Source organism: Xyrauchen texanus, chromosome 14 (assembly GCF_025860055.1).
Source record: "Xyrauchen texanus isolate HMW12.3.18 chromosome 14, RBS_HiC_50CHRs, whole genome shotgun sequence".
NCBI lineage: Eukaryota > Metazoa > Chordata > Actinopteri > Cypriniformes > Catostomidae > Xyrauchen > Xyrauchen texanus.
In genome coordinates, this window is record NC_068289.1 from 43,105,550 (window position 1) to 43,132,980 (window position 27,431).

The 27,431-nt window shown below is 39.3% G+C and overlaps 1 protein-coding gene across 8 annotated transcripts in view; it reads left to right on the top strand.

Annotated features, from left to right (window-relative positions):
• The window catches only part of LOC127654637 (tensin-1-like), a 345,068-nt gene that overhangs the window by 222,808 nt on the left and 94,829 nt on the right, over nucleotides 1-27,431 (top strand). For 7 of the 8 annotated variants that reach the window (XM_052141859.1, XM_052141861.1, XM_052141862.1 and 4 more), the window contains 2 exons: nucleotides 14,261-14,302; nucleotides 25,697-25,746. In XM_052141859.1, coding sequence (XP_051997819.1) covers nucleotides 14,261-14,302; nucleotides 25,697-25,746 — 92 coding nt within the window. Of the gene's footprint in view, nucleotides 1-14,260; nucleotides 14,303-22,090; nucleotides 22,331-25,696; nucleotides 25,747-27,431 lie in introns of those variants that run through there. The other variant, XM_052141865.1, reaches the window with a different exon arrangement.

Here is a 27,431-nt window from a genome sequence, read left to right on the forward strand (position 1 = left end):
TTATTTTCAAAGAATATATACACCAATCAGCCACAACAATAAAACCACCTGCCTAATATTGTCTAGGTCCCCCTTGTGCTGCCAAAATGGCTCCAACCCCCATCTGAGATGCTATTCTTTATTAATATGAAATTCTCCACCTGCATTAAAATCTACATCTTGATGTAATCCATCCTCATGATCATGAGCACCGTGTTTACATGAAAAATGTAATGAGACTGCAGTATACCCAACAGACTCGGAAGCACGAGCCGGAAGCACTTGACTTTCGGGTAAACGCACAAGTAAATGCCCCCCGCTTTGCTTCGGTCAGGCTGCGTGGATGACAGCCTACATTCTGGGTTTCACTTGTTTCTTTTGGCTTTCAGAACATCACGTGATGTAATTAGGAAAACACCACTATTAATCCTTGAGATTTCCAACCTAGCATACATATACACCCTCCTTAAACCATGGTCACACTCAAAATTACATTAAATGATTATAAAAGGAATATATTGTGGGGTTCAAAAATATGAGTCTATTCAAAATATAAATTAAAACATGGAAATTAAGTTTTAGGATTTTGCATGTGCGATTCACCAAAAATGGCTAAATAGTTGATAGGCTTGTAATGTGTGAATGGCTTGCATGCACAGTGTGAGTCTCATCACACTTTAATAGTGTTTATTATCCCATTTTGCTGATGCAAACATGCTGTTTGATCATGAGCAAGGATTACATCAAGATGTAGATTGGAATGCAGGTCAAGTGCGAATATTAAATATTTAAGATTCCACACAATTTTGTGATCAGTAATCAAATAAAACTTATTTTGTACAAAAAGACAGGTTTTCGTGCCTATGGCTGAATCACAGCAGTGCTGATGTAGGGCCATATCACACTCTTGCTCGTGTGATATTGCGATATTGCTTTTATATATATATATATATCTGCCAAAACATCATGACCCATCGAGGAAAAACAGCATGACCCATCGATGCATGGACTCTTCAAGACACTCTTCAAGGTGTCCTGTGGTATCTGGCACCAAGTCATTTGCAGCAGATCCTTCAAGTCCTATAAGTTGCGGGGTGGAGCTGCTGTGGATCGGACTTGTTGGTTCAGCACATCCCACAGATGCTAAATCGGATTGAGATCTAGGGAATTTTGAGGCTACTGCCACACATTGATCTCTTCATAATGTTCCTCAAACCATTTCCGAATAATGTGTGCGGTGTGGGCGCATGATCTGCTGAAAGAGGCCACTGCCATCAGGGAATACAATTGCCATGAAGGGGTGTACCTGGTCTGCAACCATGTTTAGGTAGGTGGCATGTGTCAAATTGACGTCCACGTGTTATAAAAGAAAACGGGACTTATCAGACCAGGCGACCTTCTTCCACTGCTCCAAGGTCCAGTTCTGACGCTCACATGCCCACACATGCTTGCACATTCGACGGTGGACAGGGGTCATCATGGGCACTCTGACCAGTCTGCGGCTATGCAGCCCCATGTGCAGAATAATGCAATCCACTGTGTGTTGTGACACATTCTTCCCGTAACCACCATTAAACTTTTCTGTGACTTGTGCCACAGTAGACCTTCTGTCAGTTCGGACCAGTGGGGATAGTGTTTGTTGTCCTTGCGCATTGATGTGCTTTGGGCACCCATATATATATATATATATGAAGGTACTTTATTTAATTGTTTTTAGGATGTTTAAAAAAAGTTAAAAATGCTATTAATTCAAACTCTGATGTTTTCATTTATATAAATCAATTATTGCAACAACAAAAAATGGCATGAGTAACCAGTCAGTTATGAAAATAATTTTTCAAATCTAAGTACACCAACATGACTGACAGTAGTGACTTGCAGTACAGTAAATTAGATTATAAGAGTCATTCATTAAGGAATCTAACTGCACTAGTCGCTGTTTGTTTATGAGTGGAAATAGGTCTGACAACTCAAAAGAAAAATGCATTGTCCGGGCAATATATCGCAGAATAGTATTTTGTTTCTCATCACATTTTATTTAGTCTGCAAGCTCACAACTCAGTAAAATGTTGCTGGTGATTCAACCAACATTATTCCCTAGTTGTCAATGCTCAGATTCATATATTAAGGGATTTTATTTATTAAATGTTGTTGTTGATTCAGCCATGCTAAACACATTTAAATCATACTGTAATTGTTCCTGAAGTGCTGGAGCACTGAGGGAACATGTCCTTTTTAGGTGCTCTTTTAGGTAAGACTTCCACACAGTGCATCAGATCGTCAAGCCAAACAGCTGTCTGCCGCTTCAAACTAATAATTTACAGTTTATGAACCAAAACACAGTTATCAGATAATACCATGTTATGAGGGATTGTAAGCAAAGTTTCAAGGGGTTTTTGAGAACCTGTTAAAGCCCTTGAAGCCATAACAAATGAGGGGTCAACAATCAGTAGCCCCACTGATTATTTTTGTAACGTTTTCCACCCTCTCTCTCTTGAACCCTTAGAATTAAACATGCTTTTTGCATGTTTCAATTGACAGCATTTGTGGCTTTATGTTAATTACAAAAAATATTACAATCTCTTGTAGGTATTAAAAAAAGCAAAAATCTCAAAGACACTTATAATGGAAGTAAATGTGCCAGTCCAAAAATCAAATACACACCGTTTCAAATGTATAACCACAAGACGTTAACATTATAAATGCTAACATGATTTTAGTGTGCTAAATCAGGTATTCACTGGCCTTACAGTGTTTACCAGACTACTGTGTTTACCGCTGTTATGTCGTCTTGACAACAAAGTTGTAATATTGGATTTAGCAAATGATTTTATAACACTAAAGTCATTTTGTGGCTATTCTTTTTAAAAAAAGTGCAAATATTAACGTTTTCATGCATTGTAAGTGTGGTAATGAGTTTTTTGCTGAAAATTATTTTCATTTGAAATTAACACTATGCCACAAATGAGCTTAACATGTATTGAACCCGGAACATTCCTTTAAGACTTTTATGTAAATGCCCTTTTCATATGTGAAATGAAAAACAGCTTTTAACTTCAATTTTACACATGAGCTGCAGGTTTGCTCTCTGGTGTTTAGTGTTCTAGTTTGTGTTTCATATGATTCCTCATAATATGATACTTTTAAAGCAAAAGAGCAGTACTTACGCTTACTGCCCCACTAGTGGTTAGTACATGTGCTTATTTTGTCAACCAGTGGGGGGCACCAGACAATATAGAGTTACCTAAGGCTTTAAACAGCTTCTTCCTTTTGTGGTTACCTTTTTTCTCAGTAGATCTGCTCTGTGTTTGAGCACAAATCTGATCTACTGTGTCACTGTTCTGTAAGCAGTTGAACTTGGGTCAGTGACTAAATGTCTATGCACTCAAGACAGAGCTGGCAATTTTTCCCATCATTAGGAAAACAAGCACATGGTACATTGACAAAATACTTCTCTTAACTGTGTGGTTTTAGGAATTTTAATTGGGATATAAATCTGTGGCCCACAAAATAGCACATGAAAGCTTTTAAAAATGCTTGGTATACCTGTTTCATATAAATTATGGTCAAAGGGGGTGATTTAGGACAAATAGCTGCTGATTCTATGTTCATTTGTATTTCAGAGGGAAAATAAAAGCTCAAACCGAACTGCTGACAGTGTAACGTAAAACTATATGTTAACCCACATGAAGCTGAAATTGAATGTGACACCGAATGGCTTGTTCTAAATGTAAAGACTGCAGCAAAACAAATGCTGTGTATTTTGGGATCCCAGAAAAAGCATGTAAATACTTATCCACCGGTTAAATCTTCAGAAGCTATAGGATAAGTGTGGGTGAGAAACAGATCAATATTTATTTCTTTTTTACTATAAATCTCCACTTTCACTTTCTCTTCCACATTCTTCTTTTTTTCAGATTCTCATAGTACATATCGCCACCTACTGGGCAGGGAAGAGAATTTATAGTAAAAAAGGACTATAATATCGATGTGTTCCTAACCCACACCTATCATACTGCTTCTGAATACATGGATTTAACCACTGGAGTAATATGGATTACTTTTATGCTGTGCTTTCTGGTACTTCAAAGTTCTGACCACTATTCACTTGCAAATATGAGAATTTAATAGATTAAATTTATCACCCAACCCACTCACAGTCTTTTGCAATTCAAGTGACAATGTCAAGTCATTGTAGAAGATGCATTGCATTGAAAATGTTGCATGTAGAATAGACTGTGCATATTAAGGATATAAGTATTAATTATAATGGTACAGAAATAGTGCATTCATGGTTTCACATAAGTACCGGCTGGGTTTATTTTAGCCACGTGTCATCTTAAAGGAGGCTCTGTTCACTCAATTTGTGCCTTCCTTCTAGGAAACTCCCTGTGCTTTCTTCCTGCAGTATTTTCTTAAGTGGGCTATAATTTGTGTTTTGTAAATCGTTTAAGGCGAGTGGTATGATCATAGGATGAGCCGTGTCGGTCTTGACAAAATCATGTCTGTCACACACAAGTAACTTTTTGATCAATTTGAGCATTCGTCATTGCACAGATCTACCGAAGCCCTGGTAAATCCTATCAGGTGGCCCTTGTTAGTGTGCTTGTTGAGGCACACATCACTATTAATATTGCTTGGACTTGGGGTTAGGAATTTTTCAAAACTCTTAACCTTAAATATTAAACTTTGATACAAACTTAAAAAACAACAACAACACTAGATGGTTTACCATTCTCACTTTGTAGTCTGCTTAGAGGGGTTTTAGGGCATTTGTCAGCTGGGAGACCATCTTAAACAAACTTTTTTCTTTCAGCTGGGTAGTTGCAGGAAGAGTTGTGTAAATGGAATATATTTGACGAGTCAATTGCAAGAACCGCAGAGACAATTATTGTGAAACAAGAGGATGAAACTGACCTCTACTCGAAATCTCCCGACACACTCTGTACAGTATCTTTGTACTGTAAGCTTTGGAATGTCTGCTGTAGCTGAAAAAAAAACATCAGTTCTTGTTAACATTTTCAGAACCAGTCTAAACCACATAAGCCTGAAGTAAGTCCTGCTGTGCTTGTAAGACCATTGCAATGACTTTACTTTGGCAGCGGTAGCCTAATGATTAAGAATCTTTGCCATTGATGTACAAAAATTGCAGCTTTTATCCAAGATTGTGGTGACTCGGAGGGTTGCTGAATCCATTTTATGCAATACTCTTAACCTCAGATCAATGTACAGCCATGGCCAAAAGTATTGGCATTGACATACATTTTGTGTTTTGCAAATTTGTTTTATTTGTAGATATTTTTTCACATCTTTCTATGGTATACTGGAAAACAATGATAAGCGTTTCATAAGTTCTAAAGGCTTTTATTGGCAAAAACATTCAATATATGCAAAGAGTCAATATTTACAGTGTTGACCCTTGTTCTTCATAACTTCTGCAATTCACTCTGGCATGCTGGATATCAGTTTCTGGGTCAAATCCTGACTGATGGCGATCCATTCTTGCCTTATTAGTGCTCAGAGTTTATCACAATTTGTGGGCTTCTGTTTGTCTACTCGCCTTTTGAGGATTGACCACAGGTTATCTATGGGATTAAGATCCGGGTATTTGCCTGGCCACGGATCCAAAATTTCAATGTAATGATCTCTGAGCCACTTCATTATCAGTCTTGCCTTGTGACATGGTGTTCCATCATGCTGGAAAATGTTTGGATCATCACCAAATTGCTCCTGGACCATTGGGAGAAGTTGCTCTTACAGGACGTTTGATATCATTCTTTATTCATGGCAGTGTTTTTGGGCAGAATTGTGAGAGGGCCCACTCCCTTGGATGAAAAGCAACCCCGCACATGGATGGCCTCAGGATGCTTCACTGTTGGCACGACACAGGACTCATGGTGGCGTTCACCTTTTCTTCTCCAGACTATCGATTTTCCAGATGTCCCAAACAGTTGGAAGGGGGCTTCATCAGAGAAAATATCTTTGCACCAGTCTTCTGCGGTCCAATCCTTGTACTTCCTGTAGAATTTCAGTCAGTCCTTGATGTTTTTCTTGGAGAGAAGTGGCTTCTTTGCTGCCCTTCTTGACAACAGGCCATTGTCCAAAAGTCTTCTCCTCACTGAGTGTGCAGATGCACTCACACCAGTCTGCTGCCAATATTCAGCAATCTCTGCATTGGTGGTGACACGATTCCATAGCTGACTCCTCAGGCGGAGACGGTCCTGGCGCTTGCTGGACATTCTGGGACGTCCTGAAGCCTTTTTCACTGCAGTTGAACCTCTCTCCTTGAAGTTCTTGATGATCCGGTAAATGGTTCTTTCAGGTGCAATATTCTTTGCAACAATTTCCTTGCATGTGAGGCCATTTTGATGCAAAAAGATGATGGCTGAACGTCTTTCTTAAGAGATAACCATTGCTAACAATAACACAATGATCGGAAGCACTTCTTCCCTCGTTTTATAGCAATCGGTCTGCTCTTATAATCCAATCAGAATGATAGAGTGATTTCACCTGACTAGTACTCATTCACACTTTCCCAGGTGCTGCTGATATGATTAGTGAAATGATGTTAGCTGATAATTTTTTGCCAGGACCAAAAAACAGTGAAATGTGGGTTTTTGTGATGAAGTTAATTTTTTTGGCCAATGAAGCTTTTTGCCATTATTTAGAATGCATCTGATCACTCTGCACAATAATTTAGAAACAATGTGAATCAACACCACAACAACTGAAGCAGAAACACTTGCGAAACACAAAATGTATGTCACTCCCAATACTTTTGCCACAGCTGTAGATCTATTTTAAAGGCAAAGTTTACCCAAACATGAATTTTCAGTCATTGCATATTAAGACACTTTTCATCAAGCTTATTCTATTTCTGTTTGTGGTATCTCAATTGAAGATAGTTATGCACATGTAGTCGAATACTTGAGTATTCACAATGCAATAATTATTGTAAAAGTAAAAATACAACAAAAATGTCCAAAATGTTGCTTTGTTGCCCGTAAATACAGTGAAATGTACGTTAAATCCTGAACACCCACTAAAACTCACAGTTATAACTGAATGCATTGGGTGGTGCTGTGGACACAAGTTGATCACACTGAGAGTATGAGGTTAAATATTGATGCTTATTCAAATTTATCAGTGAAATGGCCTTTCCTGTGAATTTGCAAACTGCCTTTGATTCTGTAAACCCTGTTCTTGACTCCTTGAGTACACAAATGCAGACTTCAGTGCTTGGCAGTGAACATAATGATGTGCGTGCTTGCATTGCTATGTCAGTAACAAACCTCAGTACTCTGGGGCGGGGGGGGTGTTGTTGACATAGTTTACTGCCATTGAACTGGATGTGTTATTAATAAGGTAGCTGGCTTAAACATTTCAGCAATTTCTTCAAACTTCTGTTCTGCCATTACAGTGGTTGACATGTGTAACACAGTTGAAGGATGGGCAAGGAGGAGGCGAGAACCGGCTTGTCCACATAAATTATATTTTAATGAGAAACTGAAAAACACATAAACAAACACACATGACGGACATGTCCGTAATTCTCTCTCTCTCGAACAATCGTCACCGGCCGCCTTTATCCCTCGCGCGCCTCATCAGGCTGATTGGGGACCGGGCGCGCGATATTCCGACCGGCCCCGCCCCCCTCCGCTCCACAACATGAAAGTGGTAACATGTTACAATAAGGTACTATCCTTTAACATTAGTTAAAGGGATAGTTCACCTCAAAATGAAAATTCTCTCATCATTTACTCACCTTCATGCCATTCCAGATATGTATGACTTACTTTCTTTTGCAGAACACAATTAGAGATTTTTAGAAGAATATCTCAGCTCTGTCGGTCCAATGCAAGTGAATGGTGATCAGGTCTTTGAGGCTCTAAAAAGCAGATAAAGTCTGCATAAAAATAATCCATCAGACTCCAGTGGTTTAATCTATGTCTTCTGAAACAATCCATTTGGTTTTGTGTGTAATGACTTTAACTCCATTTTCCCTGTACTTCTCGACAGGAGTCTCCTTTGCAATCATGATTTCAAACTCGATTACACCTCCAATTCACCTTATTCAGCCCCACCCCTTTTCCATGCTGCGCTCTTTTGAATTATGTCATCTAACTTCCTGTTTCTATTGAAGTGTACTGAGAAGAATCAATGTAAATGGATTACATGTGGGAGCACAGAAAGTATTTTTTACCAAGAGTTGGTGGCATCTACAGCACCCCTTTACTATGTGAAAATGCTTGTGAGGTGTTTTTCTGTCACTCTAAATGTTCGTTTTTCAGACACCGGCAGAGGTAAACTAGACCTGGTATATCACATTCAGACAGCTTTGATACACTGCACCTTTTCATGAAACAAGTGTTTAATTGTTATACGTGTAATTCTGTTTAATTTTTAGGTTTAGACTTGTTAATTATTTGTGATAAAATATGTAGTTGACATGAAAACTCCTACAGTGATAGGTTGTATTATTTCACATGCAAGTTCATAACACAAAGATAAATACAACTTTATTTTTTAAAATTAATTTGTCACCCTACATGTTTTAGAGGCTTAAATATGATTAAATAATTGTAAATAGAATATAAGATAAAACATACACTTTCACATGTACTGTATACATATTTATTATTTATTTTATATATATATATATAGATTTGTGTGTGTGTGACTGGGTGAGTGAGACGCAGTGTAAAGTGCTTTGAATACCACTAAGGTTAAAAAGGTGCTATATAAGTGCTAAAGGCGCTAAAAAAGTGCTATATAAGTGCAGACCATATTTAAATATTGCATAAAAATGTGCATAATAAGTGCAAAACATTTAAATATTTGTTTAGTAAAAATCCACAGACATGACCATTTACACGAAAAGATGGCTAGAGGTTTCTTACAGATATTTGTAATACTTTGTTTTGTCTCTTGGACTGTCACGTGCACAAAAGAATATCAGTATGACATACTGGTAGGTAGGATAGGTAGGATCTTGTGTATTTATTAATGAAGTACTCATGTTTTAGAAATCTCCCCACTCTGTTTCCAGTAATCGCACAAAAACGACGATTTAAATAGTCTGACAGCTCAAATAATATACTAGTTTTAGCAGAAGAATTAATGTCTAAAGAAGTGCTTTTATTCAGTTATAAGCTTCACTGATTTTGTATTTACTTAAACCCTCCAAAAATTGCCCACATTCACTGCCATTGTAGGTGACTCATTATAACCTAAACATTCTTTTTTAAGAAAAGGAGGGATTCATCTAAATATTTGTTTAGTAAAAATCCACATTATGCCATAAATGCTGTCAAACCTGAAATATTCCTTTAAAATTAATCAAGATTACTGCAATCTGTAAAAGTATTGTTCATTGTAAGTCCATGTTATCTATTGTTAACAAATGCAGCCTTATTGTGAAGCGTGACAGAGAACATTAACTGTAGAAAACAACAGTTTATGCTGATGTCTGCTATAGCGCTCCTTGTGGCAATGCTGAGAATGCAACGGAAAATTGTGTTGTGGTATGAATAGCAGTCTAACACATTTTGAAATGCAACGACACTCAAAATCAACCTTGTTTAGCATTCACATACTTGTGTTAAGAAATTAAATCTCTGCTTACCCTCAGATGTGGTTGTAATTCCACTGTATGGAACTTCTTGGCAAAGAAGACCTAGAATAACAGAGATCAAATAGATGATGACCTTTCTGGTCAATGTGATCTGTGATGTCTTGCCAGCAGTTGTATCTACATTCTCCCTTTTCAGTAGTGGTTGGAGTCTTGCAGATCTTGCTTGGTTTCTTTGTAGGAACAGCGGTAGCCATAATGGGTTTGGAGGTGGTCATGCTAGATGGACATAACAAGGAGCTCAGAAGCATGCTGAATGGTGTTGCCAAATTTTCGCGCTCTTTGTCGGTGGAGCGGATGCACTCAAGTTAGTGGTTGAGCCTCAGCTATGGGAGGCCATTTAGGGGGCTGCAGCAGTGCACACTACAGCTGGGGTGTATAATTTCCCTCCAGCTTTATTACTCTTGGAAACCGTCTTAGGGAGAATTTTTATACTCAGGAATCGAGACATGTAGGGTCTCTTGCGGAATACTGAGGTTTGATGATTCACATTACATCATTGATTGCTCAGACCTCAAAAGCCTGAGGTTTCGCCTTTCAGCGGAGGTTGTTCATGATATCTCAACAATTCCCTGGACGTTATGCTCTTATATCTCCCGACGACTTCAACCAATCCAATTGAGTTCAGCGGTAGTTTAACAAACCACGGAGTTGCCCATTCCTGGAAAAGTAAAGCAGGACTTAACTATCTCACCACTTACAACACTATCTTGCCCATGTTCTCCTGTCTCTAAATGGCCATTTCTCGAGTTCTTGTGCCATCTCAGTCTTACATGGGTATTCTGAGGTTAGCCAGACTCATGTTGGTCCATGACATCATGGATTCCTAGGGGCCAGAGACCTCATAAATAAATACCTTTCTCTGGCTCATGGGGAATAAAGTCTGTTATGGAGTTCTGTGCTAAACTTCTGTATATGGTGCTTTTCAGCAACCAGGCAGCCTCCCCCTCTTTCACAGTAACTCTGGAGCTATGTGGCCTTGTCTAAATATTTACCCAGGCTGTTTAGTGATGCACCCATCTCATCTCTTCTCTTTCACATCAGAGAGAACCTGTTTTTTACTGAAGGAAATTAGGCATACAAATATGATTCCAATCTTTGTTATCTCTGCTCAGATACATTGTTATACATAAAAATAGCGGTGGTGTTCCGCTGTGATGTCTCAGTAAACATTTTATTTTATTTGTTTATTTTATTTATTTATTTATTTATGCATAAATTCATCACAGATGGTTTATGTAATTTTGTGTTTTTTTTTCTTTTTCTGAAAGTTATTAAAATTCCCATCACAGTGTCATTTCCAGCACATCTCAAATTCTGTATTGAGTTTAATATACTGTAATTAATTGGTGGAAAAGATGCTGATGGGAATTACATGTTTTTTTTTTTTTTTTTTTTCATATTTTGAAATAAAACAGCCGCCTCATTTGTCTTGCTGCATTGTATGTATCCTAAGTACACATAATTATAATAATAATTATATATATAATAATTTCACACTTTTTTCCATAATTTGTCAAAATTACAGCTTTATTAGAAAGGACGTCCAATGACAGTATTCTGCTCACAAGCGATATTTACCTTGATATTTTCTTATTTTTCTTTAAACAAAACTTGTCACCTATTTCATCTTAAGCATGCTCTTAAGTACACTAAGACAAGTACACTAACCTCAAAAACTGTATTAAGGGCCTAAAACTTCAGTGAAATTTCATAAGTTAAAAAAAAAGTGTGGAAATAATTTTTACACAATAGCTATTGAAATAAAAAATTCTTTGTTTAGATTACCATAGTTTTAAACATGTACGAGTAATAATTTTTGTGTAAAATTTTGTGTAATATTGCCTGGGTCTGGAAAATTTTTAAAACCATTTGGAAAGTACCAAAAATAAATGATAAGAGCTGGTAAGAAGTTTTCAAATACGTTTCAATGTAACCTTCATTTAAAATAATAATAATAATAATAATAATAATAATAATAATAATAACATCAGGACATGCAGTTGACCAGTTGAAGAGACACTCATTTATTTCTCCTGTAGAACTCCAAAGGAAATGGACAGAAAAGTTTGGGCAAAATGTTTGGAAATGAGCGCCTCAGTCACCATTCACTTTCATTTTATGGAAAAACTTCTTGGTTACTGTTGTAATCTCCATTCCCTGATGGAGGGAATGAGACGTTGTGTCAATGTGGTAACACTAGGGGTTGCTCTTGGGAGACCCAAACACCTCTGATCATTGAGAAAAGGCCAATGGGATCTGGCAAGTGGAATTTGCATGCCACTCCCCAGGACATATGGGTATAAAAGGAGCTGGCTCGCAACCACTCATTCAGGATTTGCACTGAGGAGCCTATACAGGGTCCCGGACATTTCAGTGGGTAGTTCAGAGCAAGAGTGACACAACGTCTCATTCCCTCATTCCCATCAGAGAATGGAGGTTACGACAGTAACCAAGACGTTCCCTATCTGTCACTCACTCGACGTTGTGTCGATGTAGTGACACTAGGGTTCCCTACACGAAATGCCACAACTAGCTGTACTGTGTTACGTGGATTGGCAGTCCAGGTGCGGGCAAGCCACTGCAAGCCTCGTAGCAAGTGCACCTGGCCCTCACGTAACCTCCCCCAATGCTCCACAAGCATCGTACAGTCCCCCACACCTCGGGGACAAGACGACTGCCCATAATGGGGAAAGGCCGCACCAACCATCATACACCAGGATGACTTGCTCCTCGTCCTCCCTGACCTTGCACAAGGTCTGTGAAAGCAGGCTAACTGGGGGAAACGCATACTTGCGCAGCCCCCTGGGCCAGTTGTGTGCCAGCGCTTCTGTGTTGAGGGGAGCCTTGAACTCAAAATCAGCTGGACCACCTGGGGTGGAGTCTCCACTCTCCCCTGAGCATGACCTGCCACAACAGTGCATCCGTTGTGGGATGTGAGTGGCTAGCAATGACTTGAATCGCTGCTGACCCCAGAGGTGGAGATGGCGGGCGAGTTTCGACATGTGACGCGAGAGTAAGCCACCTTGGTGGTTTATATATGCTGCCATCACTGTGTTGTCCATATGGACAAACACATGCTTGCCCTGGATCAATGGCCAAAACCTCTTCCGGGCGACCATTACTTGAGGCAGTTGATATGCCCCGTCCAGGAGCCTGTGTGCCCATTGCACACGGCGCCCCAGCCACACTTGGAGGCATCTGTCATAACAATGACGTGCCTGGACACTTGCATTAAGGAGACCCCTGCCCGCAGAAATGCAAGGTCTGAAAAAATGACAGCAGATCGGCGCGATGGCCAAGCGATATGTGCCGGGGCCCTATGCCCATCTCGGGACTCGAGTCTGAAGCCAGTGCTGGTGCGGTCTCATATGCATCAACCCGAGCAGCGTCCCCACCTTCGAAGATGCCATATGCCCCAGGAGCCTCTGAAATTGTTTCAGTGGGACCGCCGTTCTCCGCCTGAATGACTTTAGGCAGTTCAGCACCTACTGCGCGTGCTCACTCGTGAGGTGCGCTATCGTAGAGACTGAGTCTAACTCCACCCCGAGAAAAGAGATGCTCTGAACTGGGGAGAGCTTGCTCTTTTCTCTGTTGACCGGAAGCCCCTACCGGCTGATTTGCCCAAGCACCAAGTCTCGAGAGTGAGCTAGAATCATGGCAAAATGCCTTTCTGCATTAGCATCTTGAACAGAAGTCTGTGCAAGGCCTGGTTCAGTACTCGCAAGTCCAAGATTGGCCGCAACCCACCGCCTTTTTTTGGCACAATGAAGTAGGGGCTGTAGAACCCTTTCTTCATCTCTGCTGGAGGGACAGGCTCTATCGCGTCCTTCTGCAATCTCCGCACACAGGGCAGCGGCATTCTTGCCCTTCTCTGAGGTGAAGCGGACGCCGTTCTCCATTTGTGCCACTCTTTTAGAGAAAATACACTCTTTTAATGCAAGGATATATACTCTTTTATGCTGTTGAAGTGTTCTGCACTCAATCCGTGCACAAGGGGGAGAAACACTGTAATGCGCCGTAAATCCAACAGCAAGCAGAGGTGAATGGACCGGCAGTGGAATTTAGCTCTCTGTGAATCAACCGCTCGGCTCCGAAGAAAAAATCTTAATGAGTGGTTGTAAGCCAGCTCCTTTTATACCCGTATGTCCGGGGCAGTGGCATGCAAATTCCACTCGGCAATTTCCATTGGCCAAGATCAGAGGTGTTTTGGGCTCCCAAGAGCGATACCTAGTGTCACTACATTGACACAACGTTGAGTGAGTGATAGACAGGGAACTATGCATAGGAGGTGACTGAAGCTATATATATAAAATTCTATATATAGAATAAAAAAAAGTCAGACAGTTGAGTAAAATGACAGAATGTTCATTTTTGGGTGAACTATCCCATTAATTTCCCAGACAACATGATCTCTTATAATACAGTTGTTTCAGGATATCTGTTTTCCCTTTATTTTACCCTTTTGGATCTCCAATTGCTCGCCAGTCTGATAGTTATTCATCTAGAGAACACATTTTCTGGTGTTCAACAGATGTGTAATGAGGATAGGCCTCAAGAGGGCACATTTCCAACAGTCATTTTTCTACATGTAGTCTTTTTACTTGTCACTGTCTTATGTGCTTTCTTTCTTCTCTCTCTCCTTTTCAGGCTCCCAGCAATGACATCACTCTGAAGCATGTAGAGACAACAGTGAGTATTTTACACCATGTTTAACAACCATATTAGTGTGTTCATATGTTTGTTTTCTATATATTAATATGGACAATGACACATTATGCTCCTTACAGTGTAAAGTCATTAATGACATCTGTAATTGCCTCAAAAAATAACTGCTTTAACACATAAATATTTAGCTCTTCAGCTAACTCTGTTGCTATGCAGCTGCTGTAGTCTAAACTTTACTTCCAGTCTAAACCTCAGAGTGCTGAAGCTCAAATTATTGGTTGGATTAGCTAAACACAGGCTCACTGGGGCTATGATGACCACCCAATCGCGGATGGGGATGAGCAGTCCAGTGAAAATGCATTAAAGGGATAGTGACCCCAAATTATATTCTAAGTCCAAATGGAACACAAAAGGAAAAATTTTGAAAAATCTTAACACAGCTCTTTTTTTCATACAACGTGAGTTCATAGACGTGGCGTCTGTCAAGCTTCAAAAAGGACAAAAAATGTACCATTCAAGTATTAAAAAAGTAGTCCATAATTTATTTTTATATACAGTAGTGCATGAGTCATTTGGAATACTTTTATGTTGCATTTATGATGTGTTTGTCCTTTTTGAACATGTAGTCACTTATAACTTTTGATTTGAACTGTGTAAAATTCTCCTTATGCATTTCATGGAAAAGACAATTATATCATATGGGTTTGGAACAATATGAGGGAGTGTAAATAATGACAGAAATGTAATGTTTGGGTGAACTATTCCTTTAATCGTTTAGCAGAGGCAGATGTCCATATAAAAGTCATGCTGAGCTCAAGCATGTTTTTTCACTTGGGCCAGAACCCGTCCGTCCACTCTTTTCCTCATCCCCTCGTGCCTGGGTGAAGAAAACTCATCTCACCCAGACGCAGCTGTGGATGACTAACTGCACTGATCCAAATAAAACTCAGATGTTTGTTTGGAGCTCTCCATGTGAGCATGTACAATCAGAGATGGGCTTTAGGGACACCGAAATAGACTCTCTATGCCTCTTATGATCCCTCTGAAACATCATTAGATCGTTTTATTGCTACAGTGGTGTGCTGGAGCGTAGCCGAAGAAAATGCTGTAAAGAACAAAAACGTATACCCAAGGGCGTGGGAACAACCTGAAAAGTAGTGTGGGGGGCACATTATAAACCTTATCACCTTGGTGCATAACTATTAATTAAGTGCATTAGTGTTCACTGAGTAGTCCAAAATGTTGTGCTGAAAGGCACAGGTAAGTGGGTGGTACAGCTTGCACATTCGTTCAGTCCGCAACCAATTGGCAGTTGCTTTTGTTTGGTCTAAAAGTTGTGATTGGCTAGATTCTTTCCTTTGCACCGTGGTAAAACAAAACTCTTAAGATATAATGAATATTTCCCAAAAAGTGTGGGTGACTGTGAATATATATAAAAATTCTAAAAGTTCTAACGGTAGCAATGCTTAAAATTGGAGAGAAATTCCAAAAACAGTTGCACAACTTTTGTGTGCAAAACACCTTGAGTCTTACTCAAATACCACCCACAATCCAGTTTAACAAGACAACATAATGCACGCTGGTAAAGAGGTATGATGCGTGTCAGTGGCAAGGAAACAGTGGAATTACCTGCATTTATGTATAAATTTGTCTTAAAATCTGGTTTGATCTTCATCTTAGTTCCAAGAATGAACAAACTCAATCTATTTAACTAATAACACACAAATGATTGTATTGTACTTTTACATATTACATACATCATTCAAACATTCACAGTGTATGTTAAAAAAGGAATGTAAACCCCTAGGCTAATACCGTCAACAAAACTGAAGAAAAAAAGAGTTGACAAACCTGCATCCAGTTAATGAGTGTGGGTTAGAGCTACTTTGACTTATAAAAAGCACTCAAATATTTTGAGTTTGCTTTTCACAAGAAGCATCTGCTGACATGGACCATTGCTCAAAATAAAAAATAAAAAAAATAAAGAGATCTCCGAAGACTTACGATCAAGAATTGTTGCTTTGCATAAAGCTGGAAAGGGTTACAAAGTTATCTCGAACAGCTACTGTGGCTACTCTCTCTAGAAGGGGCTGTCCATCCAAGATGACTCAATGGGCACCCCGCAGAATATTTAGTTAGGATAAAAGTACCCTAGAGTGACAGCTAAAGACTTGAAGGAGTTATTGGAACTGGTCAACATCTCTGTTCATTAGTATACTACACGGAAAACATTAAACAGGCATGGTGTTTATGGCAGGACATCATGAAGGAAGCCACTGCTTTCCAAGAAAACATTGCTGCATGCCTGAAAGACCATCTTGACAGTCCAGAGCACTACTGGGAAAATTTGTGTGGATTAAGCATCATGATTCGGGGCTGCTTTGCTGCTTATGGGTAAATAAGCAATGTTGTCAGCAGGCACAATCCTTTCTTAGTGAGTTCTCCCTCTGTACATTAGATTTATTTAATGTCGAGTTTTACTTGATTGTGCTTTACTATGTGTAAGTATAGGCACATTGGTAGAGTCCTCTAAATATAAATTGCCACATTTAAAACAATAAATCTATGCAACTTGTTCAATGTAATGATTCAATTACAGATCACTGTATATGAAAAAATAGACTGGTATTGCTGGGTTCTTATTTATCTTGAGAAAGGAAGTATCAGATTACAAATTGGCCATTAGTCCCCAAAACCAAGAGACAGCTGCTTATAAAGCCTGCAATATTGTATTATCTTGTGCAGGACACACACACACATACATACACACACATTGGTGCGGCTATTCTTATGAGGACTCTTCATAGACGTAATGATTTTTCTACTATATGAACTACAGATTCTATCCCCTAACCCTAATCCTACCCCTAAACCTAACCCTCACAAAAAAAGTTTTTACATGCTCAAAAAAAAAATGATTTAAATTGTGGGGACACTAGAACTGTCCTCATAAACCACATTTATAGCATAAAATAGCAGTTTGTAGCCTAAAAAAAATTCCTTGTAAACCACAAAACCCGCCCCCACACACACACACACACACATGCATGCACACACACATGACACCATTCTAGTGGTGTTCTGGGATCAAATTCATTTAATTATTTCGGACAGATTAGTACAGGCTCTCTTAAAGGGATAGGTCATCTAAATATGACAATTCTGTCATCATGTACTCGCCCTTATTAATTTCCAGTGCTGCATGATTTTCTTTCTTTTATTGAACAGAAAAGGAGATATTAGACAGAATGTTAGGGACTGACAGCCCTATAGCCTATGTCGCCATTGACTTTCATTGTACAGAAAAAAAGATGCAAAGAAAGTGAATGGTGACTGTGGCTAGCATTCTGCATAACATCTCCTTATGTGTTCCACAATTTTTCTTTTTGGGTGAACAATCACTTTAAGTTGTAGTACCCTAATACCAAAGCGCTTTGAAAAGAGGCTTACTGCTGTGAATACAAATTTCTTGAGCTTCTCATTCATCACGTCGTGTTATACTTGGCATCTTACTTTTCCATAAATAATTCGGAATATAACTCTCAAGATGGTATGTTTGTGGCTATGTCGGGTTGTGCTTAGAAATATCTATGTATATTTCGCCATGTGTGTCCATAATTAAATCTGCATGTCCCTTGAGGCAATGTGGGAGACATGCACCGCCCTCACCTCTAGGATCTGTCATGGTCATTTAGTTGTGGTTAAGCTGACGTCTTTGATTCACAACAGCAAACCCCTTGAATCTCAAGATCGGTTTGTCATATGACTATCCTGTGCAATGCTTTTCTCTGTCTAGTTAAATGTCCTATTTTACCTTTCAAAGCATGATAAAGAAAGTATTTGTCCTTTCCTATCTAGGAGTCATCTAGACAATAATGCTCTGTCTTAAGCAGTGGCAAGATAGTCATACTTTAAAAATGTCTTTGGTTGGACTGTAGTTCTTGGATTTCAATTATTATGCCCCCGGGCTCTGATTTAAATGGGTCATATAATGCAGAGTACAATTTTCCATGCACTTTTAAGATAAAAGAGTCTATTTTCCTATGAAAACATTCTGTGTCTTTTAGAACTGAAAACTTCCTCCCCAGTGATGTTTTTTAAATTGAAACTGAGCTGCAAAAATGGCTCAGAAACATCCATAGTTATCAGCAACACCTATTGGGTAGGGTTGGCAACCGAGAACCATTATATACAAAATTTATATAAATATGGAACTGGAAATATTTTTACTTTAGGTTCTGTTAAGGGTTCTTGAACATGCATTGTTCCGCTGATGTGGACCGAACACCATACTAAAATGTTCTTACAGTGGTTCTCACATACAGCAAAACTGCAACACCACTACTAAATCAGCATTGCAAAACATATAATATGATCAGTGTAGTCTGATTCCTAAACAAATTACTCATGTGAGCCTGTTCTTTTGAAGCTACAGCGAGAAACATACAGCACAAAAAGTGTAGCCCATTTCCTGAATGCATGACTCTTATGAGTCCGTGTTCTTTTTTTAAAAACTACAGCGAAAAACATACAGCGCAAAAAGTGTAGTCTGATTCCCAAATGAATGACTCTTATGAGTCAGTTTATAAAAAATCTACAGGGAAAAACATACAGTGCAACAAGTGTAGTTTGATTCCTGCATTAATGACTCTTATGAGCCAGTTTTGTTGAATCTACAGCATTAAGACTAAAGTTTAATCAGTGTAGTCCGATTCCTGAATGAATTACTCTTATTAGTCCATTTTAAAAAACACCTACAGTGCAACAAGTTTAATCTGATTCCTGAATGAATGACTCTTATGAGTCCATTCTTTTGGATCTTCAGCAAAAAACATACAGTTTGATCAGTGTAGTTTGATTCCTGAATGAATGACTCTTACAGTATAAGCTGGTTGTTTAGAATTTACAGTGCAAAACATACAGTTTGACCAGTTTATTCAGAACAAATTAATTTTATTACACCATTCTTTTGAATCTATAGCAAGAAACATACAGCGCAACCAGTGTAGACCCAGTTATGAGCTGTACTGTATGAGCTATACTGTAATGAGCGGGTTGTTTTGAATCTAAAGTGCAAATAAAAAGTTTGACCAGTGTATTCCCATTCTAGAGAATGACTCATTTGAGCTGGATCATTTGAATCTGCAGTGCAAAACAAAAAGTTTGACCATTGTATTCCCATTCCAGAGAATGACTCATCTGAGCTGGATCATTTGAATCTACAGTGCAAAACATACAGTTTGACCAGTATAGACCATTTCCTGAATGAATGAATCATATTGGATGTTTTTTTGTTTTTTTTATCTATAGCACGTAAAACAGTTTGACCAGTTTAGTCTGAATCCTGAACAAATTACTCTTATGAGCCAGTTTTTTTGAATCTACAGCGTAAAACATGCAATGCAAGCAGTGCAGTCTGATTCCAGAAAGAATTACTGTTTTGAGCTGGTTGTTTTGAATCTACTGGGTGAAACACATTTTGACCAGAGTAGTTCGATTCCCAAATTAATGACTCTTATGAGCCAGTTCTTTTGACTCTACAGCACAAAAACATACAGTTTGACCAGTGTAGTCTGATTTCCGAAAGAATGTGTGATCATTATAGACTGATTCCAGAACGAATGACTCTTATGAATCAGTTATTTTGAATCTACGACACAAAACATATAGTTTTACCTCTTGAATGAATGCCTCTTATCAGCCGGTTCTTTTTAGTGTATGAAAAACGTACTGAAACGCCACAACTTTTACAAGAATTTGTTCTGTTAAAATATTAAATAATTGCATTTCTCATTTCCAAATGTTTTTTTCTCAGAAGTAATAAACTAATTTATAACAGAACTGTTAAGGAACCAGAATCGTTAAGAGGAATCGGAATCAGAATCATTAGATTCCTTACAATTCCCATCCCTTCTATTGGGTGATCAGAAAGCTCACCCGGTCACAGTGAGATAATAAAGGGGAAGTTGTATAGATACTTTTTAATAGTTGACTAGTCTAGCCTATTATTCGAGCTGAATTCGGCTAGTCGTGACGCTGTGACATGTTAAAAGTTAACATAAGTGTCTGAACATATTTGAGTGTATCCTGGCAGTTCTCCGTCCTCTTGCAGCCTCTTTTACAGATGATTAAGAGTGGACACAGGATCTAGTCATGCCATCGTACTCCAACTTGAAGCTCTTTTCTAACTGTCACCGAATCGTGTTCTTGAAGGAGCAAACAGCAACCAGGTCAGATGTCCAAACACACAAAGTTGTGCTGATCATGTTGTAAATCATTAACTAGTGCCAGCGGGTGTCATTTTAAATGATGTTGCATATCACTTGAATCTTGGTTATATTTGAAGGCTACTTTGCATACATTGGAGGATACTGTAGCATCTGCATCTTTATCAAAGTACATTTGAGCCGCTTCTCTCTTTCTGTGCAGAGCAATCGGCCTCCACACCTACTGGCAAGTTTCCGAAATGAAGGATGTCAGGGGAAGAGTCATTTATATTCTTGAATAAAGCTATTGCTGATTGGATGATTCAGAAGTATACAGTTGGAAAGTGCTAAATATAACCTAACCCCCAGGGCTGGATTGGTAATCTGGCATACCGGGCATTTTCCCAGTGTGCCGACACATTTTGGGGCTGATCAGGGGTGGACTGGCCATCGGGAGAGCTGGGCTGCGAAACGGGCCAAATGGGCCACGATAAACTGAAATGAGCTTCCACCTTATGCAGAACAGGCCACAAAAGGGGGCAGCGATATGCATTAAAAGGACAGTGACACCCAACCCCCCCACCACCACCACCGCTCAACAACTAAAAGGACAGACCCCCGCCCCGAACAATTTATGGGCCAGTTTCTATGTAAAATCCCAGGCCAATTTCTCTTCCCATTCCACCCCTGCTAACCCTTAACCCTAAGAAATCAGGTAGAGCTTTCCTCATTAATATGAATGAATCTTCCCTAGCCATTCCTACTTTTCAGAAATCCACCATCTGCTTTATTTCCAACAGACATGTTTTGTAGGTTACGTGGAAAGCAACTAGTCGACTTCAGGCTGACTGTAGAGACTACATTATTTCTATTCAATATTAGTCTATGCAACCCCTAGTGTGTAGCACCTTCCACTCTGCAGATCCTTCTAAAGAATCACAATGCAAGAAACAAACAATTGAAATGCATTTTAAACAATATATGCAACCATTTCAGTCTGATTTCAACAGTTTGATTGGCACATTTCAGAGCAGATTGGATTTTGGATCCAATCTAAATTTTACAGAAAGTCTGTTATTAAAGGATGGGGAAGTTAAAAACAATAATGGATTCAATAGCAAACATGCAGCTTGCTAATAAGCACAGCATTGTTGCTCATTTCACATGCAAAAAGGGTGTTTACATAAGTATTAAAGGCACTGCAGCAAAAACAAAAGTAGAAAGTGGTCATAATGAAATACATTTGGACTGGTTTGGCAGGAAAAAATGTTAATATTTAAAGTGGACCTGTTACAGTTCTCTGAATTGATGCTTTTACTTTTCTACTTATAAAGAAATGGTGGTGATGGGACATTGTTTACTGGCGAGGACACAACTGTGAATATTTTAAGCTGTGGGGTGGATTATGGAGGTCAAAATGATCAACTACCCCAGTCAGCTGCTGAGTGTGTGAACCAAAGAGAGAGCAAAGGATTGATCGAAGATCCAAACAAATGCGGGTTGCAGCAGCACACACACGCACACACTCACAGCATGGGAAAGAGGGAGGGGAGAAATGGGAGGGGCTGGAAAGGAAGGCGAGAGGGAACAACTCTAGTCAAAGAGTAACTTTGTGTGTGGAAGAAAGAAAGCTGTGGTCTGCTGGAGTTTGACACCAGGCATGTGGCATCCTCAGCCCAGCGCAGAGCCAAAATAGTGCCGGGAACACGGGGCAGGGATCGGGAGAAAGGGAATGCAAGGAGAAAGGAAGCATTACTTTCCAAATATGAATCCCAGTGGTTCTCTACGGAGGCGCTTGTCCTCAATTCGTGATGCCTGGAGGTGGAGTACTGGTTACCTGTTCAAGGTAGGCCTTTGGAGTTCTGCAGAATCTTTAGCTTTTTGTTCGTAACATCCTGGATTGCACTGGATCGTCTTTGTGTAGCGGCAGCTTTTCCTCAAAATCACTTCCTTGCTTGTTCATTTGTTGGGCCCGCTCAAAAGCAGTGTTTCCAGCTGGTTTTGATCAAGCTTGGCTGAGACCCCCTCCAAACCCCCACCACCCTTTCCTGGCTGTCCTTCTGAGGGTCGCAATTATCGGCTGATTAAGGAAATGCTTTTGGAGCTGGGCAACGATGTGGCAAGGGATGGAAGCTTGACTGGGATGGATAGAGGGTTTGAAATGCCAGGGTGTGTTGCTCCAGTGTGTCGTAATATTTCTCTGGCTATGAGTTTTGGCGTTCTCTAGATCACTTTGTTTTGCTATGGATTATTTGTGATTTTCTTTGTTTTTACATTTTTTTCATAGTGGCCTGGCTTAGCAATCTATACTCACAGAAGTGTATTGGCTGCAAAATGTGTTACTGTTCTTTTACAAAGTGTTCGATATTTAAAGCTTGACTGTTCCTAAAATACTATGTGTGCAAACACCATTGTTGTAAATTGCACTTGATTCTTGGAAAGGAAGATGAATTGAGGAAATTGAGGAAAATAAAATATACACTTTTAATTGCACACTTTAAAGAATACATAAAGTCAAATGAATGGGTTCCTATGGCCAATAAATATGCAGAATAGATATATCATGGAATGTTAAGATTGTGTTTTTCAGGTCTGAAAAAGACATTCAAATGAAAGATGATGTGTTTTAAGCCATTTGTAGGCTGACCATTTGACTGGTTTGAGTTTGGGGCAGGACTAACTGTTTGTTCAACCAATTACAGATAGAGTGAGGTTTCCGGAAACCTGCTCGAAAATTATTATTTTTTTGCATTTTCATTTTGTGACACGCATGGTGCTTGGAAAAAGTAATGAAAGTTTACCTGAAATTTTTGATGTGAATATTTTTTTTCTTGTTATGCACTACTCTGAAATACACTCTCTGAGCACTTCATAAGGAACACCGTGGTCCTAATAAAGTACCCAATGTGGTTTTCTGCTGTTGTAGCCTATCAACCTAAAGGTTCAACGTGTTGTGCATTCTGAGATGCTATTCTGCTCACTACAATTGTACAGAGTGGCTATCTGAGTTACAGTAGCCTTTCGGTCAGCTCGAAACAGTCTGGTCATTCTCTGTTTACCTCTCTCATGAAGAAGGCATTTCCATCTGCGGAACTGCCCCTCACTGGATGTTTTTTATTTTTGGCACCATTCTGAGTAAACTCTAGAGACTGTTGTGTGTGAAAATCCCAGCAGTTACAGAAATACTCAATCCAGCCCATCTGGCACCAACAATCATGCCATGGTCCAAATTACTGAGATCACAATTGTTCCCCATTCTGATGGTTGGTGTGAACATTAACTGAATCTCCTGACCCATATGATTTCATGCATTGCACTGCTGCCACACAATTGGCTGATTAGATAATCACATGAATATGTAGATGTACAGGTGTTCCTAATAAAGTGCTCAGTGACTATATTTAATCGGATTGGTATTGCTCATTAAGCAATTTCTCCATTTAGAGGCACAGAAATCTCAGGACATTTCAGTCTTATTTGAGACTTTTGTTCTTGACACACAAATGAAAATCAGACCCAGAAATCTCGAACTGATTTTTTTTTTTCTTATTCAATGATCACAAATTATTAGAAGAATCATGCACATTCATTGGTTAAAAGTGTGAGAACCCTGGGATTATTATTAGTAAAGAAAAAAAGAGTAAAAAGGAATACAGAAAAATGTTCCCACCATTTTCTTCCGTTGTTCTATAAGACTGCTACATATGCAAAACCATATATAATTGCACATGTCCAGGGAGTACATACAGTGTCTAGAATAGGCCCCAGTACTGTGTGTAATTACATGTTGGATTCTGGGTTTTCTTAGGAATCATTGTTCCCTTTTTAGTCTTGTTGGTCATTCACTAGTATGTCATTTAGATGGTGAACGTAAACCATGCATCTTTCGAGGCTTGTGCTTCTGTTTAATTATATCATTAAAAAAACAGTTCACCTGAAAGGAAAATTCAGTCATCATTTGCTCACCCTAAGGCCGCTCCAAACTTCAGTGTGACTTTCTTTCTTCTGTGGAACAAAAGTTTAATAAAAAAGTTTAATAAAAAAAAAAGTCTTCACAGGGCTCATTTGCCAAAATGCCATAAAGTTAATAGTGACTTCAGTCTGTCAAGCTCGAAAAAGGACAACAAAACCACATGTTACAGGTAAGGATGGGCAAGGAGGAGGCGGGAACTTGCTGAGCTGTCAACTAAACTTTTAATGACATAAATCAACTTAAACACACACACACACACACACACACACACACACACACACACACACACACACACACACACACAGCGGCCGCGTGTGTGTGTCTCTCTCTCGAACTGGCACCTCCGGCTCGTCTTTATCCCCCTCCTGGCTGATTAGAACAATTCAGGGCAGGTGTGCATCCACACGGCCCGGCCATACCCTCCAGCAGCTCTTCCCCGCCTCTCTGAAGCTCTGGGAGAGATGAGGGGAGGGAGAGGGGAGAGGGAAAAAGTGAGTGGTAGAGACAGAGAGCGAAAGAGACAGGAGAGAGAAAAACTCGCTCACCGGACCCCAGACACGCCGTCGCCTGGTCCTCAGCCACTCCTCCACCCTCTGTCGGACAACAACCGCTCCTCCCCTGGAGGACTGCAGCGACTCCTCTGTCCCCTGCCAGACGGCCTCAGCTCCTCCCCTGGCTGATGGCAGTGGCGAGGACTCTACAACAGTGCATCCCTCCTCCTTCCCGGGTTTTAGCACCAATGTAACTGGTAAGGATGGGCAAGGAGGAGGCAGGAACCAGCTGAGCGGTCAACGGAAATTTTAATGACATATATCAACTTAAACACACACAGACGCACACACAGCGGCTGTGTGTCTCTCTCTCTGTCTTTATCCCCCTCCCGTCTGATTAGAACAATTCCATGCCAGGCATGCATCCTCTCGGCCCGGCCACGCCCCACTCCTCGGCACACCATAGTAAAAACAATCGATGTGACTCATGAACTATATTCAAAGTCTTCTTTAGCGATACAATCCCTTTGATTTAACAGAATCAAATATTAGTTAAGTTGTTAGTAAATACAAAAAAAAAGAGGATAATTTAATTATGAATTATACAAAAAGTCGTCCTGCATGCATAATGGGTTGGTTACCCTGATGGGTTGAAATAGAAAAGAGAATGTCATGTTTATTTATTTATTTTATACCGTGGCTTTCCCAAAGTTAGTATAATCCTAACTAAAATGTTCTTCTGTTTTAGGGCTCAACCAAATCCTCCAAGAGTATGGAGTCTCGACGCAGACCGTCCAGGTAAAATATGTAATTCTCTTCCACACAAATACTATTAGTTATCTTATTGCTGCATTGCAGTAAATAATGTCCTCTCCAGTTTATAAATGTATCTGTCTCCCATAAGCTATTTTTGTTGGTATGCTTATAGAATTCTTAAGATGTTGGCAAGGTCTGCTAGAATTAGTCTAACATTCTTAATTACAGTTTATGAGTGTGGAGAATGAACACGTTTTAATACATCTACACAATCCCCAGGGATAGTTTTTTCTCTCCCACATGTATTATACAAATAATAGCATTTATCTTGCATGAAGATTTGCTGTAAATACATGTAGCCCCACCCACTCATGGGAAAAACAAATCCCAGTTACTTTAGTTACCTATTCTTTTCTTTTGGGAAAATATAGAGACATATCTGACAAAAGAGTATCCTTGCTTTTATGCCAAAATGAGCATTCCTGTTTTCCTTTGGGAAGGCATTCTTTAGTGGTAGATGGAAGTTTTGTAAATGGCAAAAAAACAGTATAAAAGTTAAGCACAAAAGCATCAAACATGTGCATTTATGCTTTAAAAAGGATTGCATGACCAAAATGGATAGCTCACCCAATAATTATAATGATGTTTTCATTTACTCACCCTCATGTAGTTTCAAACCCATATGACTTTCTTCTACCCTGGGACACAAAAAGGAGATGTTCACATTCACTTTTTATTGTATAGGAAAAAGTTCCTTGTATCTAAGATTAGGGGCCTAATTGATTTCAACCTCTCTTTCGATTTTTTGAGATTGCACGAATTCTAAAAATGGATTTGAGTGAATTGCATAACTTAATGTGGCCACAATGTAAAGCAATGCAAAGAAAACCAGACAAGATCCACATTTTCTTCTAGAATGCATCACTGTTCGACAAGGCTACAGCAATTTACTAAGGCTTTCATCTATAAAATGCATGCAAACTTAATAACATGCACAACGAATTTCGAAACCGATCTTCCAATGTAGTTTTACTAATGAGGAAATTGCTTAAATGGAACCTCACAAATGACTGATTTGGAACGCTCTACTTAGGCAACAACTTTTCTCACATCTGAGTTCAATCAAGTCTGGCATTTGCATGTTGTTAAGCTAAAATGTGATTAATAACCCAAAATATTGCAGGAATATATTGGCAAAATAGTACTTTTTTAATTAGATAAATTGTTATAATGCATTATATGTATATTTATAATCAATATTTCTCTCGACATTTCCACGCTTTTTGGATAGATTTTTTCCCCAACGTATTATAGGATTGCGCTCTCCGTAAATTATGCATGTGAACTCACCTTAGAATTGTACCTTACCTTTTGGAACAGCCTTCATGTCAGGAGTGCACATATGATGCCTTTGAAATACTTTGTAGGCAGCTTACTATGTTTTGGAACAGCGAGTTTGATTGAAAGACTGCCGCGCTCCTTGTTTATTTCTGTCTGATTGCCCTGCAAACCTGACCTGGGGAGAGAGTGAGGTCAGAGATGGGGGACCTGATTGTGGTTACATCTTTGGCAGGCTTACACCACACCAGCAACCAAATTGTTTTCTTTGGTCTGCCCTGCTGCACACATGGAATGCAGGATATTTTCATATCTCGTTTGTTTATCTCCGAAATCAATCTCTCCCCACTATACTTTATTCAAGCCATACTTAACATCAGATATGCGTT